Below are 17,002 nucleotides of genomic sequence, written 5' to 3'. Positions count from 1 at the left end.
AGCGTTCTGCTGTGTTTCGGTAGGATTTAGCATTTCCAGTATAGAGGTACAGAGCGGACCCCTGCAGGTGGGAAGTTTGGTTTGCAATAACTGTAGAATAACGAGGTGCTTCCCCCCCCCTAAGTAGGAGTTTGCCTTGAAACCCGATTCTGTACCCCTAAAACTGCTCCTCAGATATTTTCTCAGTTTCAGGCCAGGGGTTGGCGCAAAGCAAGGAAAGGTGGCAGCGATCTCCCCGCTGTGAGATCACGGTAGAAGCTGAGATCACTGGAAATTTCCTGGCCTCTGGCACCGAGTGCTGTGAGCAGCCTGGAGGCCGGTTGTACTGGTGACTCACTGTACGGCAAGGAGAACAAAGCTGCGACTTATGTGCAGTTTTAATTTCCTTTCATGCTGACAGTATACACAACCTTTTCTTAAAGAAGTCTGTACGCAGCCGTGATGCCTACAGCAGCGAGGCAGTCAGTTCACTGCTCTGCTCTTGGGGAAAAAAAAAGAAAATAACATTGGTTTTCTAACAAGGTTACGTTAAGGTTTGAGTTGTTCTCGAGGGAGGTCCTGTGAGGACCTTGCTTTCTGAATAAGGAGCAGAGTTCGCAGCTCAATAACTTTTTATTCTTGCATGTTTTTCTTGGGGAAATCCAGGTATCCCACCTCTTGAAATTTTGCAGACAATGCATCTGCCTACACATACACCTGCCCTTCATTCTCAACTAAAGACTGAGCTGTCTTCGATTTCCATGTCTTTCTGGCTTGGTTAAAGCCCTGTGAACCTACGGGGTAAGCAAGGGAAGGAAACTATGCTGTGAGGAACTTTTCGGATGGACCAGTGTCCATAGCTGGTACCCGGGGGAGAATGAGTACGCCAAATGGATTTCCACAGCACTCAGGGGCATGTGTTACTCAGAGCACGGAGGGTGGAGCAGTACAGGACCTGCACGCTAAAAAAGCTGGCAAAGCAGCAAAGAAGGAGGCTGGTGGCAGTGGGGTGCTTACCTTTGAAGATCCTCCAAGTGTAGGCACCTCTTTAAATGAAACCTTAAAGCTTCTACCAGATGAACTCAAAGCTAATATGAAAATTAAATCGGTCACTCCAAGGCCTCCTCGGAAACCCCGGCTGGAGCGTGCTGCATCTCTGGATGAGAAAAGCTGGAGGAGGTGGAGGCGGTTTAGAACAAGTCAGGAAAGTCTGACTGATCCCAACGAGACAAGTTCCTCAAACGGTTCTCTGCAGGAAGCGTCCCTCAGCCCTCCCGTCAGGGGTAGGGCGAGCCCCTGCCATCGGTGCTGCCAGCAGAATTCCTTGCACAGTTCACCAGACGCCTCGGAAGCCAGTCCCATGGGGAAGAGCAGAGGAGGCACCTCCGACCTGGGGAAACGAGCCTCCGAGATCTCCAGTGCCTTTGGTGGGCTTCTGCGGGGGAAAGCGTTCGCAGGCGGCAAACCCCGGCTGTCCCAAATAATGCCGGCTCGACCTCTGCCACCCATGGAGCTCAACGTGGCCTCTCACACACTGAGGACAGCTAATAGGATTGACTCAGATTATATGGATTATCGACATTATTCTCAGCACAAGTTTGGGAGGGTAAGCAGCAGCTTGAGCGATACCAGGCTACATGGCAACGGGATGGTCTATGATAATTGCTCCACAGACTCCATGAAATCTACGTTCAGCCTGCTCAATCCCATTCGCTCCAAGGATGTTCGAAGCAGGTATGTCTCCCGGCTTCTCGTGGCAAAGTTTGGGGTGTGTTAGCGGGGAGCCAGCTGCCCTGCAGAATCCTGCTGGGCAGAGGCAGGGAACTTCAGACCGATTGGTAAAGCACGGAAGTGTTTCCGTGTTGTTTAACCTGCTGTGGAGACTGGAAACAGTTTGAAGATGAAGAGATTAGTACTAATGCTCTATATTTGCTCTTTTCAGATGGGTATTGTGTTTCATAAATACAAGTTTGATTTGCTGTCAGCTTGCTTGTAATATTTAAGTAATCTGTTCTGAAAATGAAGAAACAGTGGCTGTGCATGCTAACAGTTGGGAAAAACTGGTTTATTTTTTTAAATCTAAAAGTACATTGGGCTTGAACTGAAATGTTAAATGGCAGGAAAAAAACGCAAATATTTTAGCTTGAAACTATCACGCAGTACATGCAGTACTGTCACAATCCTGCAAGGTGCTGAGGGTCCTCTGCAGATGCTGAGCTCGTTTGGCTTCTGGCAGGATCAAATCATGTACTGTGAACTGCTTCAGTGTCCCACAGGAGCTCCTCTGCCCCAGCTTCTCCAGGAATCTCTTGAGGCAGAGTGTGATTCCACTCAGATCTCAGCACTTTCTCCTTGTGTGGCCCTGACCTCTTGCTCTGGTTGCTCATTTGTCTTCATTCTTAGTTAAGTTTAGATTATTGATTGGAGGGAGCTGAGGTGGGTGTACTAATCTGCTTGCTAGTGTATCAAATCCTCTTCTTGTGTTGGCTGCAGACCCACTATTTGTGAAGACCTGCCAGCACACAGCACAAACACTGCAACGAGTATTATTGACAATACTGCAGGTCAGGAAACATGTTAAAAGGTAAAGGATACCAAATACTCAGCTAAAGGTTATACGTTATAGATACACAACAGTCTGCAAGGCCTTGAGGGATAAACCTGATCATTGATCCAAAGAGTGGGAGTCAGTGGTACAGGGGAAAATAATTCTGAGATAAATTAAAGTGTTACTAACTGGTAAAAAAGCCCCAAAGATAGATTGGTACTTGTTCGCCATGAGGGGTTTTCTTTCACTTCCCTCTGCAAAGCTGCTGGAGTCAGGTGGGCAACTGGGTAGACCAGTGGGTTGCACAGCATTCTCTGACGTCGTGCTGTCATCATTATTTGCAGAGCTTAAGCAAGATTAAAAATGCTTATGCAACTTGCAGTCCTTTTGCCAATACCCCTTGCTTTTGTAAGCAGCGTGTTCTTTGGAGAGGCAGGCGGTGTGGGGCAGATCTATCCTTTTCAAATGTGATATTCTTTTAGACCTGGGACTCAATAAATCGTTTGCTTGAAAGCTAATTTGACGAGCTGAATTGAAGGAAGAATGTGAGTTTGGATCCTTGATTAGGAGCAACTTGGTGCCAGAACATTGGGAATGGTGGACCTATTTTCATGTTTTAAGTAAACTGAGCTGCTTCAAGATACTCAAATATCAAACCAATCTCTCCATTTTGTGTCTGCGGCAAGCACTAGGGGGATTGAAGACTTTGGGTGGCTTAAGTCTTCTCATCACAGAACCTGTGCAGCATCAGTCTCACCATCGTACTCGTGTCCTGGCTTTGAAAAGGCCGGTTTATGACAATAGTTTTGTTTTCTTGCATATGATCCATGAACTCTCTATAAGGGTTGGAACTTTATAAGGAACTTTAGGCAAGCAGAACAATATATAAGTACTAAATGCCATTTTCTTGAGCTAAAGGTATGTTCTTGATTAACTCAAGATTCAAGCGTTACAAATCATTATTTCAACTGTTTCCTTAGATGCTCTTTTATGGGTCTTCTGTTCACAGAAGCTATTTGGAAGGCAGCCTTCTGGCAAATGGTGCCTTACTGGGAGCAGAAGAACTTAGCAAGTATTTCCCTGATCGGAATATTGGAATTTTTGTGGCCACCTGGAACATGCAGGGTCAGAAGGTATGTGCACCTAGGTCTCCACAGGTCTTCTGGCGGTGGTAAAGCTACCCCATCTTTACTGCAAGGACGGGTGCAATGGTTTTTTTCTGTTCGTGACTATGTTCCTCGTCAACCTGAGTTCATCATCTTTATCAAATTACAAGGCCCTCTCACGCATGTTCATCTTAGTGAGAGAGCCATTGTAACAGGGTTCCTCAGATACTAGGTATGACAACAGTGAGCTTGCTAGTGCCACTCTGGCTTTTTGTGGCAGCTCCTTTACGCTCCGTTGCAATTAGGGTCACATGAAGATGACTGACAATTTGGTGCTTACGATGAGAACATCTCTGATAAAGAACACAGCCTCCTGCCTATGTCTTTACGTGGCCTAGGAGATCAAGACTGATTCTACCAGGTGTCTGAGAAGCTGTGCTTGGAAGAACGCAAGCAACCCCTGGGGTGTTCAGTAAGTAGCCTCTGAGCCTGGTAAAAAGTAAGCACCCCAGGAAATTAGAAACATCACTTTACTGGCCCACATGGCTGAACTGTGGAATCTTGGTTACTGCTGGAGCGACAGCAGTTGAAGTCTGCCTTTGGGAAGGGGAATTTTTAGTATTAGCACTTAGCCTATTTTTTGAAGCCTGAACTGTTTGCGTATGCTGTGGAACTTGTAGCTTAGTCTGGACTTTTCTTGTACTTTTCTAGTAAAACTTTGCATAACTATTTTATCTTTTTTTTTTTTTCTTTTAATAATAGGAACTTCCAGTGAATCTGGATGACTTCTTATTACCAACAGATCCTGACTATGCCCAGGACATGTATGTCATTGGGGTTCAAGAAGGCTGTCCAGACAGGTAGCAAAAACAATGTAATGAACCATCCTCTTTTATTGTTAACTAATTACTTTGGTTTTAATTAGTCTGGAAATAGCCTCCATCATATTCTTAATATTTTCAATAAATAACCCATTTAATAAGACTCTGAACTCCATTGCATGAGCACCAGGGGAAATGGGATTTAGAGGAAAACGTCACAAGAATCTGTAAATACAGAACTTGGTCCTGTTGTCAGGGCAGCTAATAGCAAAACTCCTGTCTGAATTCTGTGGGCACCTTAGCATAGATCTGAGCTGGCCGTGAGCTAGCTCACGGGCTGGCTGTCAGCGTAGCAGCCACGTGCTCATTAGTAGTACGTCGCTGCAAATTTCTAGTCCGTCTGAGATTGACCAACCCTAGAAGAGCAGGTTGAAGCCTCATGTCAGACTCTGCTTTTTTAGGGTATCTTCCCAGTGGGACTCTTTTCCTCAGATTTGCAAGCCGCTCGGTGCAGTGGCATTAATACTCTCTCACCGACATGCAGAGCCTGCTGCATGGCATGTGTGGAGTTACACGTCAAACTGACCAGCCTTCCCTGCAGCATCGCTGTGGCAGTGGAGGTTTCGCTTACACTTTTGACGTTCTTTATCAGAGGGATTGCTCTGTTTTCACAATGCTGATTTCCTTTCCTGGTTATTGTCTCTTGTACTGTCCTTGTGATCCAGCTGTTGTTCTTTCCTGCAGAAGAGAGTGGGAGATCCGCCTGCAAGAGACGCTAGGTCCCCACTACGTCATGCTCTACTCTGCTGCACATGGGGTGCTGTACATGTCGGTCTTCATTCGGAGGGACCTGATCTGGTTCTGCTCAGGTCTGTGGTCCAGTAAGAGCTGGAGGGTGGGGAGGTGAAAGGACTGCTGCCATCGGCTGTCTTGTCCTTTTCTCCAGGGCTGTCCCCCACCTAACTTTCCTGCTCACTGTCTCTAGAGGCTTTTCAGTAAAAGCAGCTTCTTTTTCTCCTTCCAGAAGTGGAGTATGCCACGGTGACAACTCGAATCGTATCTCAGATCAAAACAAAGGGAGCTCTGGGAATCTGCTTCACATTTTTTGGGACCTCCTTTCTCTTCATCACCTCCCACTTCACATGTGAGACATTTACAGTCTTGTTAGAAGTGTCCTGATTGAGGGAGGAGGGGGGGTTGCTTTACAAAGGTAAAAAAGCTGCAGGGGGGATAGAAGAGCAGGACAGACTGAAGTCAAAGCTCAGGATTGCTGAGCTGAGAACAATAAGGGAGGAGGATATTTTGGTAGCAAACTTACAAAAGAACTGTGTTTAGAAAAACAGAAATGAACTCTGCACAATTGCATCCCTTTTTTCACGCTTTCTGCCAGTAGTTTTCAGTCTGTGTGCTCCCTGGGCCAGTGTGTTACATTTTACAGGTGGAAAATGTCTGATGTCCTTTGGAAGCTCCTGTTATAACCAAAAATGGTAATTGAATGAAAATGATGCGTCGTTGGCAATAATGGGATTTCTGTCTTTCAGCTGGGGACAGTAAGGTGAACGAGAGGAAACTGGACTACAATAAAACCATTCAAGCCCTTACACTTCCCAAAAACGTTCCGGACACAAACCCGTATCGATCCAGTTCTAGTAAGTGTGAAACCATGCTTGTGTGGGAGCCCAAAGGAACAGAGTTTGTGCATTGTCTTTCAGTCTACACTAAGGAAGAACGAATGAGAGTGCTAATTTGAGACGGTATAAAAAGAGACCACAGGTCTTTTGTCTGAGGATGGTTATTATTCACATGATTATTTTTTCTAGGTGGGATGTAATTTTGGGGGGGATTTGACAGAAAAAGTTGAAACGGAGGGGGAGAGAGAAAACTCAAAAGGAATTTTTGTGTGATTTATTTTTTCTCAGAACAGCAATAAGATAATTTTGGTGTATTTTTTATCAATATTATGGATGTGTTTCACTTTCCAAGTGTTTTCTAAGGCAAATAGAAATTACTTTATTTCAAAACTTGAGAAGGAACATTATTTCAATTTGCATATACACAAGTGAACATATTGTTTGCCAAATTCCATTATTGTTTCTTAATACTGTGCTGTTAACGTGACATCTAAATATATAGCGAAGCCCTTTTTCTAGAAAGATGAATTTACTTTTTATCTGCAGTGTAGCATTAGGTTTTTGTGTTCATACTATTTTTAGGTCCTATAGATAGTTTGGTCTCTTTTCAGCTTTTTCTATGATTTTTTAAATTTCTGTTCTGTTTTCTACTGTTTTTTTTATTACCGCATTCTGTGATGGTCACAGGCAGAAAACATGCTCAAGTATTCTATCTCCTGGTAGTAAAAAGAAAATTTATGCCTGTTCCTTGAACATATCTAGCAGCACTCTCAGTGAGCTATGCAGCGTACAGCTCTCACTTAGAAAGAATTAAGTGAGTTTCATTTTAATGAGCTACATCATATACTTTAATTTTCCTCAAAAGTCAAAAGGACATTCAGGGAAGAAAAGTTTGGGATTTTTTTTTTTTGCTTTCAGAACTTTTCAGGATGTTTACCTTTATACTGACACTTCTGGCTTGAATTTGCAGGTGATGTCACAACTCGGTTTGATGAAGTATTCTGGTTTGGTGACTTCAACTTCCGACTAAATAAGGATCGCGAGACCGTGGATTCCATCTTGAACCAGAACCCGGAAACAGACATGTCCAAGCTACTGGCGTATGACCAGCTTACTAGTGAAATGAGTAGGGGTGAGGGACAGTGGTTTTTTCTCCCTAGCCACCAGGAACAGAGATATCTACACACAGAAATAATTACAGCCAAATCCCTATTCCCTAGAGACCTTTCCTGCTTTCCAAATCCCTATTCCCTAGAGACCTTTCCTGTTTTCTCTTCTTAAGTTCCCTAAAAAAGGAAGTCAGCAGTTGTCAAATACAGCGGCAGTCTGTACAAGGGACTTTTTGCTATAGCATTTTGCTATATATAGTGTAATCTCCCAAGCCATTTACTGCTCTGTTTCATCTGACTCCTCTATAAACTGGACATCGTTCCGTCACAGTGCCTAGGGCATTTAGATTTGAATAGCTAGCATTTGCAAAGCATCATGAGCTTTCAGTGGAAGGGGAAGTGCGTGCACCAAGTGTTCTTTGTTTAAATAGCCACTGGCTGTATGTAAGAACTTGAGCTTGCTCCCTTTCTGGAGCCCAAGCCCAGGTTTTTCTAGTCATGTACGTACACGGCTGTTGTTTCTAGCCAGCATTAGTTAAGCAGTATTGAATAAATGCAGAAAGTGTGCGGGGTTCTTAGGAAGGAGGAATTTGTTGTTCATGCTGTTCTCCCCTTCCCTTACAGGGTCCATTTTCAAAGGATTCCAAGAGGCCGACATTCATTTCCGTCCTTCCTACAAGTTTGACATAGGAAAGGACAGCTATGACACCACTTCCAAACAAAGAACTCCCTCCTACACGGTAAGAGATGATTTCAGAGCAGCATGCTCGGAAGGGCTGCTCAGCCTCACATCTGCCTCCAAAGGGGATTCTTACCTGCGAGAAAAAGCTGCCTTCCACAGTTGGTCTGCATGAGATACAGTCGTGATGAGATCTGTTCTTAAGGGCAACAGGGCAGGTGGAACTGGTTTGGAAGAAAGGATTGTTGAATCTGTGAGCACAGGGAGTTTGGCACAGGCTGCTAATGTTATTTGCCCTGCCTTACATCCTGTTCCAGCACATTCTTCCCTGTGCTCAGCGCTGGGCACAGAACCGCTATTGGGATCAGACACACATTCTTCATGAATGTATCCCTGTCCAAGACACTTAATTTCACTAAGTGGAGTGTGATAAATGAATGGATTTGTCTCTTGTGAACCAGTGCTTCTTTCCAGGGTGGATGTGCAAAGGGAGTTACCATCAGTCTCCCCTCTCTCTCTGCCTCTCAGGATCGAGTTGTATACCGCAGTCGGTACAGAGATGACATCCATGCTGTCAAGTACTCATCTTGTCCTGTGATCAAAACTTCAGACCATCGGCCTGTATTTGCCTTGTTTCGTGTGAAAGTGAGGCCTGGCAGAGACAAGTTAGTACCTCCTTGTGCCACTCTGGATGCTTGCACATGGCTCCAGTGATCCTGAGGATATGCTCCTGTTCGGAGTTTGTCCTCTCAGGAGAGTTCCTGAAATGGAGTTTATCCCATGTAGCTCTCTGCAGCCTGTTTGTTTTTTACCCAATATATGCTCTCAGTGGTCAGAGCAGTAAGAGCGCTTAAACCTTGCACTGACATCTGAAATCCCTGCTGCCAGGTCCCTTAATCCTCCTGAGGGAGATAAACGGAGTCCATTGCAATTGACTATAAATCTGTGTTTCATCCGAGATGCAGCTCTCTGTTTTTCCTATCAGTGTGGACAGCTTTCCTCTTCCCCTCTTTGGGATCAATGCAGTTTTCTCTCCCCAGTGGTGGCTGCATTTCAACATAGCTGTATGTCAGTGAAGTGTTTTGAGATCCTCCAGGTTTCTTCATGTCCCACTGTGGGCTGCCATGCTAGTGGAACTCCTTAGAAAATTTGGTTAAGTGACTGAAATTTAGTTAGTCTCTTTTCTGTGAGTAGCATGCTCAGGGATTTCAAGACCCAGGTGTCTAGAAAATGGTAATTTCTTAAAGCACTTGATCAGCAGTGCAATTAGAATTGGGATTTTTGTTTGTTTGTTTGTTTATGGGTATTAAATACCCATTAAATAGAAGTATTGCAGAGTCTGTGAAGCTGGGCTGCTAGGGTTTCCTTCTGGCCTCTCTAGAACAGACCAAGGTAAGAACTGTTGTGCATGAACCATACCAGCGAATACACCAAGCTAACAGTAAGCTCGTTTAGCTTTTGAAATGAGTGTTTTTTGGTTTAGGGTCATCAAGAATGTCCTCCATGTATGTCCCTTATGAATGCAGGCATCTTCATGCTTAAATTTAAAGTACATTTGCCTTTTACAACCAATATTTTCTTCATTTAAATGTATTGTGAAAAACCTTAACTTGTTGCTGTGGAAGACGACCTTTGTTTTACCCCTTTTCTCCCACAGCAGTAGCTAAATGCCTTAAGAAAGTAAAAATTAGGTTTCTGGCCTTTGTTGTATGAACTAATTGGGAAATGTTGGGCAAACAAGAAGAATGTATTTATGCCCTGATCTAATTGCTTGTGTTTATATCGTAGCATTCCACTTGCTGCAGGGCAGTTTGACAGAGATCTCTATTTAATCGGAATAAAGAGGCGGATTACAAGGGAACTTCAGAAACGGCAAGAACAAAAGGACCAAAAATCCAGCAGCGTATGTAGCATTTCCTGAGCTGAGAACTCTGCAATGCTTGTGCTAGAGGTGCCCGGAAAGAGGATTTCGGGCCACGGCAACCTCTGCAGGGAATTGTCTGCTTAAGCACCTCTGGCAGTTGCTGTGGCTTGTGAAGAATGGCTTAAACCTCATCCTGGATTCATTTGCATGAGCTAATCCATGTAGCTCAAGTGCTTTTGCTGAAGAAAATGGAGTCAGTTATTTAGGACATCCATCCCAACAGATGTAATTGATTTATTTTTAACCGTACTATCTTTGGAAGCAACCGGATGCAGTCTCTTCATTCTAAGATGACTCCACACAGGGGGCACAGCTTCTGGAATTGGCATGACCAGGGGCAGGGGACCTAAGAAAAGCCTGCGGAAAGGTGAAAATTTTTGTTTGTCTGTTTGATTTCATCTGGTTAGCTTACGTATGTTGTGGGGTTGGTTTTTTTTCTCCTTACCTGTAGCCAAGTGTACGGTATTCTGTAAAATGTGAACAGGGACCAGTTAGGGGACTTGGGCAGTTTTGTGTAAGGATGGTGCTCCCGTGTTGGGCTTTTTTGGTCCTCTACAGCAAGATCTGTGTGAATGTACTACTGTACATTTGAACTGTAGAAACATTGCCTTTCAGTAATTATTCTATAGGCCTTCTGTTACTAAGGGGGTAAATATCAATCTCTCACACCATATATTTGGCTGTTGAGACTGCTTGAAACAATCCCTTCCTTAACTCACTTGCCCTCCCCAGGGGTGATAAAACACTATCTGCCTTCAGCAGCGGGACACTCGAGTTGAAAATAATGGCCTGAGTACAGCTACTGTGTAATGCTTCACCAAAGCGATTAAGATGTCAAGTGAGTACTAGGGAAGTATGCAGAGAAACTGCAGCAAGTCAGATCAGCGCAGTTCCATTACCTCTGATTACAGTTAATTCCTTTTGTTTTTATTTTTCCAATTCAGTGAACTGTAAATAACTTGCTAATTTTGAAGTAGTGTTGTCTTAAGGCTAAACATACTACATGGACCAGTATGGCACTGGTAAAATGTTAAGTACAGCTAACACTTAAAAACTTTTCATGGGCACAGATCGGCTGGATCATTAATCACCTTAGTACATAAAACACCGTGCAAACAACTTGGAGGAAGTGCTGCTAACTATGCAACCTGTCCCAAGACAGAGCTTCTGTTCTGCGGTACAAACATTTATGGCACTGACCTGTCTGTAGCCATCAGGTATTTCGATTTCCTTTCTTTTTAAAGGAATAAAAATAAATTAATGCAATACCTTAAATGAGAACCAGCTCTTATTGCAGGGTTGTCAGAACTAGAGTTCTTTGACTGTGTGATGCATGCTAACCGTTCGGGTGACCTGAGCCATTTGTCTTCAGCTGGAAAAGCGGGGCAGATTTCTTTGGGATTGTTTGCATTGAACAAAGAAAGTGCATTTCACCTGCCAGTTCAAGAAACCCAGCCATTAGCTGATGAATTTCAGAACGCCTACTACTTGCTCCAGTCCTTTAGAGGTCTCTTTATTTTCTTACAAACATACACAACAACTGAGTAGGACTTCCATACTGTGGGTTCCACAAGAAGCAATGCAACGTTTTCTTCTAGTTGCATGAGGAAAGGTACGGGGATAAAGCAGGTAATAGCTGCCTCAGTGTTCTGCTCCCAGTTTGATTGCTCCTTACAATACACATCTAGCCAGTGAAGTGCTGCAATGCAGCCATCTACATTTTTAAGCCCATATGGTAGGGGATTACGTAAACCGAATGTTTTTTTCCTCTCTTTTGGATCTCCCATTTCTTCAGTATGTCAAATGCACATAGCAGCATCATAAGCAGCACTTAGCTTCATGTCTTTCTGTAACATGGCGTCAGTCACTTTCAAGACCATAAGCTTTCTCAGTGTTGCCATTTTATTGATCTTGACTCCTAGCTGAGCGACATCTCTGCTGCGAGACTGACAATTACGTCTTCTTTTTGCAAGGCCTTAAGTTCATCTGAGTGACAATGAAGAAAGTAGGTACAAGTTTAAGGTGCAGCAGCAGCAACTCCTTTAATAACCTTCTGTTTGTATACCAACTCTGGAGTAAAAGAACTTTTATTCTTTAGCATAGTTCACTTGCAAGTGAAAAACCTGAAGAATAGGATCGCTTTCATTCTAGAGTAAGTGTCCACATAGCATTATGCATAGTACCTCTGTAGATGAACGCCACAGAAACTTAGTTATGCCATAGGTCTACTTTCCTCTAGCAAAATTATGAAGTTATTTCCAGACATGTGACTTCTAGTAGTACTACAGATGGTAAATTACACTGATGAAATGGATCCATGATGCTTGTAACAAAACCTGGACTGCAGGAAACTTGTTGCCTAACTTCACACAGATAATAACTGTTATTCTCCTAATTCAGTTTGACCAAGTCTTTGTTCACCTTGGTAACAGCTGTAAATATTCTTTGAATTCAGATATGTAAGCCAAGCTCTTTAACATGCCACCACATTCCTCAAGAAGGGCACACACCAGGGCCTCCAGTGTGACAGCCCCACTTCTACTGCTGATATGGTGAAGTGGTAACACACAGCAGTGACTTAGTTCTTCTCAGATACATGCTTTCAGTTGTAGCAGTGAGCATTTTGGCTTGCTGTGTTCTCCCCAGTGCCAAGAGAAGGCTGTATACACCCACCTTCTCTTGTAACCTACTCAGAGGGTCAAAGTACTCATCCAGAGCCAGGGTGGGCCTTTAAGCCCAACATAACGAGCTCTTCGCAGTCCAGTGTTCTGAAGCAGCTTTGTTCAGCTGTAGCATGGCTCCATGTTTGCACAGTATGCCTGGAAAAGTGGGGGGGAAGGGCTTGCAGCAATATTATAATCTCAAAAACATATTAAAAAAGAAGCAAGTCTGTCAGACGTGCAGGATGCGCTGCTTTATCGAAAGAGCCGGTACATCCGAGGGAGTCGCCCGTCCTTACTGGAAAGCGCTGCTTGGATGTGTTCGTAAGTGGGCAAATCTGTTAAGTCACCCAGTGCAGCCACAGCTGGTTTTTTATGAAGCATCTTAGTGACCACTCTCTTGATATCACTAGATTTCACCTGACCTGCAGGGGAAAAAAAAAAAAGCCAGAGTTGTGACAACTACATTCTAAATAGCACAAAGCAGCTTTATTATGATGCTGAGTCAGACCCCGTGCTCAGGAAACCAATTACTACCTCTAGACCTTCTCTACCATGCTTCTGTTTTTTCCTTCCTTCTGACAAAAATAAGCATTGTGCTAGCTTGCAAGCAATTGAGAAGATCGGTCTGAAATACATAGCTGTAGTATTTACGCCCCCAGGCTTTCTAAGGCAATTCATCTGTGCTACAAGAATATGTTGTAAGTTGCCCCGCCCCGACTATACCTACAATTCAGTCAAGGCAAGGAAAGGCATTGTCTACTCACTGATCAGGGCACAGAGCTCATGAGGTAGCTTCCTCGTGTTTGTTGCCAACACTTGCCTTCCCACATCTTCAAAGATAACTGGCCGAGACTCAAGGTTCATCATGAGCATGGACTTCAGCTGCGTCTTCGCTCGCTCAAGTTCTACCTGTAAATGAGCAGCAAATACAAATAGATGTTCAAAAAGTCTGGCCACTGCTCTCTAATACAAGATACCACGTAAGAGTTCTGCAAACACCTTCCTCTTTGTGAATGTGTTGTTAAAGTTACTATATTCTTTTACAGAAATACGTAACATACGCATGTACAAAAATTCATTCTAGCCAGGCCAGTGCAATGCATTATTTCAGCTCAAAGACCATCTGCGTAGTCTGCAGGTTAGGCTGCTGACCTCTCCTACTGCTCCTGCCATTAGAATGAATTCTCTCGTGATGATTTCCACCATCTCTCGAACCTAGGAAAAACAGATAATTGAAAGACGATTAGAACAATGCTTATTCTGTTAACATTACTGTCTGGTAATAAGTGATGGGATTACTTTTTAAGGACACCTGTCTTTGAATACAGGACTATGTACCTGTTTTGGATCTGCGCTGGCATGTATACACAGGAGACCTGTATCCTCATAACTGTGGTGGTAAGAGGTTGCATTATACATCCAGTGGTGTCTGTGAGTATACAAACAGTATTTAAAAATTTAAAAAACAGAATTTAAATGTAAAAATTAAACAAACATGGCCAGCGAGGCCCCTCTTAGTGCATTTTCAGGATTCTCAGCCGTGCCAATGAAAACTGTCGATCCCTGCCTCTGACAATTTCTGCATGTGCCATCTACTTCCTTCTCCACTTCCATCCTCGAGACCAAACCCAGAACAATAGAGAGCAGTATTACTGGTACCTACTGCCAATTCTGTTACTATCCCCTGATTAAAGGATGGATTGGGCTAGTGGAGGAAGACAGGATTCCTGGTCACTTCTGCCCTTTACTTTCGCCCTCTCGAAATGCCCACTGACAAATCAGTCCCGCATGTTTCAAGCAGAATAAGCTGATGTAAAACCTGGGGGTGTTGGCTTTCAAAAGATGAAGCCTTCCATGTGAACCTGCTAGAGAAGACTGTTTCTGCTATCCCTTAAACAGAAAGGCAAACAAACCTGTTGAGCACATTGAGATACAGTCGGGTGAACATGCCCTTGCCAGGCCCTCCAGCTGAAAAAGAGCCACCACCTCCCATCATCATGTTTAACACCGCAAAGGGAATGAAATCTTCCTCCTGAATTGCAACAAGAAATTCAGTCAGCTAATAGCAGAGCTCTCAAGGGTCTGGGATGAGTAAAGAGGGAGAAAGAGTCAGAAAGAAACATGGCACAAGAAGAGTGTAAAGGTCAGTGAAACTCATCATCTGTCATGAGTTTCATCAACCTGTCAGTGAAAAAGCTGATTGTCTGTATGTGCAGCATCAGCAGCAAGAGTGCCAATGGCTACGTAATGAGATAGTATTCTGGGATTCTTCAAATACAGAGCACCCAAAACAATGGTTTTTTAGATTAATACTTACTAAAAATGAGGAGCTTTCTAACCCGATCATGATGTGGGTAAGCTCTGGGATAGGAGTAGGGCCCAGACTCACATCTGACATATCTTTTTCAACCTGTGGGAAGGGCAGACAAATTATTAGGACCGATTTTCACCTCTGTTGTATCCAGCTTGATACATTCCCAATAATTAACCTGTCACCCAAATAATGGCTATCATGGCCAGTTTTGGCTCCTATTCATGAACAGTATGTAATTTTAGAAAAGCAAAGCCTACAGAGAAATCGGCTCAAGTCCAAATCTGCACCTCCAACAGACAGGAAGAGGCACGATGCCACCTCCACCTCCCTTTTACCTTGACAATGCCTCCTGTGTACTGAGCCACAGATCTGTCCACGTCCTTGGTCCGCCCACTGCCCCACACCGGCTCCGCTCCAAGCAGATGTTTCTTCGCACACTCCACTAACTGCTCGTGCTCGATTCCCACCCCAGCAAGCACCATCCTGTCTGGCGTATAGTAGTTGCGCAGGTACGAATGCAGGACTTCTCGATCAATTTTGTCAGTGTTTTCCACTGGGCAGAACCTGTTCAGTCCAACTGTATTGTCTCTGTAGGCTGCCTAAAAGGAGGCAGATACATTAAAGTAACAAATATTACTTCATCCTCCTCCATCTAAACCTTCTCTTTCTGTTTTAGAATTACGCCTACCTGTTTGAGACACGTAAGAGAGGAAAGGCTGAGCATTATTTGACTAATGTCAGCGTAACTCAACAACATGTTGTCATCCATGTCAACAAAAATAAGTCATAGATGGTTTTAGTTTGGGTTAAAATCTTTCAGTGTGTAGAATGTAGGATTTCAAAGTGGAGGGACAGCGAAATTCTCCCTCTCACCACTGAAATCTAATTGAATAGCAGAAAAATCTGTTTTCAGAGCAGTCTAAAATAAACCCTGAAGTTGAGGAAAAACTGAGGAAGAGAATGCAGCATGTCTCATACAGGGGACTGCACACAAGGTAGGCTTTTCAGTGTTTTACCGCATGGATCATTTCTGTGAGGAGAGGCTCTGGGTCAGGTCTCATGTTCAAGTCTTCAAGCTCAAATCTTATAGCTGTTCGAGTCATCTCAATTTCTTCATCTGTAATAAGAGAGAAAGCAAGAGATAACAACCACCACACAGAATACCCAATTGCTACATGATAACTTCTTGATGAGCACGATCTAATGAAGAATTTTGAGATCTAATAGCAAGTCATGCGCTGGGAGTCTTTTTTTTGAGAGAGAGAGACTTATGTTCCCAGACCTGATAACCTGGGCTGTAGCGCTACATCAGCCAGCAAGTTGACCACTGTGTCCAGGCCTTTGGCGTCAGCAGAAACAGCGTACATTATGGTGTCCCTGCAACACAAGCAGACGGGTTCTGCACTCAGAAGTCACATCTACAATCATTCAGTAAACGTGCATCAGGAAATCACAGATAAAGCTGCCTGACCAGTATCGTTAAATGCTTTCAAAAGGAAATAGAACTGACTTTCACAACCCTTTCACGTTCACTTTTGTAGCTTCTTAGGAGTCACCACAAATGGATTTCTGCTGCTTAGAAGCAAAAAGTGGCTTTTACTGTCACACACCAGAAAAAGCAACTCAAACTACTGTCAGTGTTACAACCACTCGGGTAACAAAGCACAGAGAAAGAGCATCGTACCTCGATGCCTGGCAGTCACAGATGCCCCCGTGCTTTTCTAAGGTGAGGAGAATTTCATCTTTGCTGCCGAACTGAGCTGTGGACTAAGAAAGAAGAAACCAGTGTTATTAATTAGTAAAGCTGTAACTGTTTATAATCCTTCAGTGTAGCCCAGAACGAGCATCTTTTACATTCTTTAAGTCAAATGGTTTGCTAAACACCCACTAACCCTGGAGGTGGAAGCACAACAGACTTTCAAAATATAATTACGGTCACAATAATTAACTAGGAATACCATCACCATCTATTTAAACAGATCAAACCCACAGTGTCGCTGCGAGGAGCGGGCCCTGCCCTCGGCCGCTCTCTGTGCAGATTTACGGTGCCCTGCGCAGCGCAGGCTCCGGGACCCCGCTACGACGAGCGCGGTACTCACAGAGAAGGCCAGCTTTTCCAAGAAGTGAGAGATGCCACTGAGGTATTTCGCTTCATGTCTTGATCCCGAATTTATAAGAACTAGCGTTAAGAAGAGAAGAAGTCAGCATGACTTTTACCGTGCGCACCC

General features: G+C 43.9%; 3 protein-coding genes across 3 annotated transcripts in view; 2 read left to right on the top strand and 1 right to left on the bottom strand.

Moving 5' to 3' along the window:
- Positions 1–674: 674 nt before the first annotated feature.
- Positions 675–11,063, top strand: INPP5E (inositol polyphosphate-5-phosphatase E). The gene is made up of 10 exons (XM_009280627.2): positions 675–1,713; positions 3,537–3,660; positions 4,396–4,493; positions 5,199–5,323; positions 5,479–5,598; positions 5,996–6,103; positions 7,056–7,217; positions 7,819–7,934; positions 8,402–8,538; positions 9,662–11,063. The coding sequence occupies exons 1-10, from the start codon at positions 857–859 to the stop codon at positions 9,792–9,794; spliced, it is 1,980 nt and encodes a 659-aa protein (XP_009278902.1). The 5' UTR covers positions 675–856; the 3' UTR covers positions 9,795–11,063.
- A 228-nt stretch (positions 11,064–11,291) lies between these two features.
- Positions 11,292–16,951, bottom strand: PMPCA (peptidase, mitochondrial processing alpha subunit; the record flags this gene model as incomplete). The annotated part of the gene is made up of 11 exons (XM_009280662.2): positions 11,292–12,882; positions 13,225–13,369; positions 13,613–13,675; positions 13,799–13,889; positions 14,374–14,492; positions 14,778–14,870; positions 15,110–15,373; positions 15,791–15,891; positions 16,057–16,151; positions 16,459–16,541; positions 16,874–16,951. Coding segments are annotated over 11 exons (1,302 nt in total), but the record flags the coding sequence as incomplete, so codon positions are not given.
- Positions 16,952–16,980: 29 nt separating this feature from the next.
- SDCCAG3 (serologically defined colon cancer antigen 3) overlaps positions 16,981–17,002 on the top strand; it is a 5,473-nt gene continuing 5,451 nt past the window's right edge. Inside the window, exon 1 of the mRNA XM_009280661.1 lies at positions 16,981–16,992. Within this exon, the coding sequence (XP_009278936.1) occupies positions 16,981–16,992 (12 nt within the window). The remainder of the gene's footprint in view (positions 16,993–17,002) is intronic.

This window comes from Aptenodytes forsteri, unplaced genomic scaffold (assembly GCF_000699145.1).
Source record: "Aptenodytes forsteri isolate BGI_AS27 unplaced genomic scaffold, ASM69914v1 Scaffold68, whole genome shotgun sequence".
Taxonomy (NCBI): domain Eukaryota; kingdom Metazoa; phylum Chordata; class Aves; order Sphenisciformes; family Spheniscidae; genus Aptenodytes; species Aptenodytes forsteri.
This window is presented reverse-complemented; position numbering and strand designations above follow the sequence as displayed.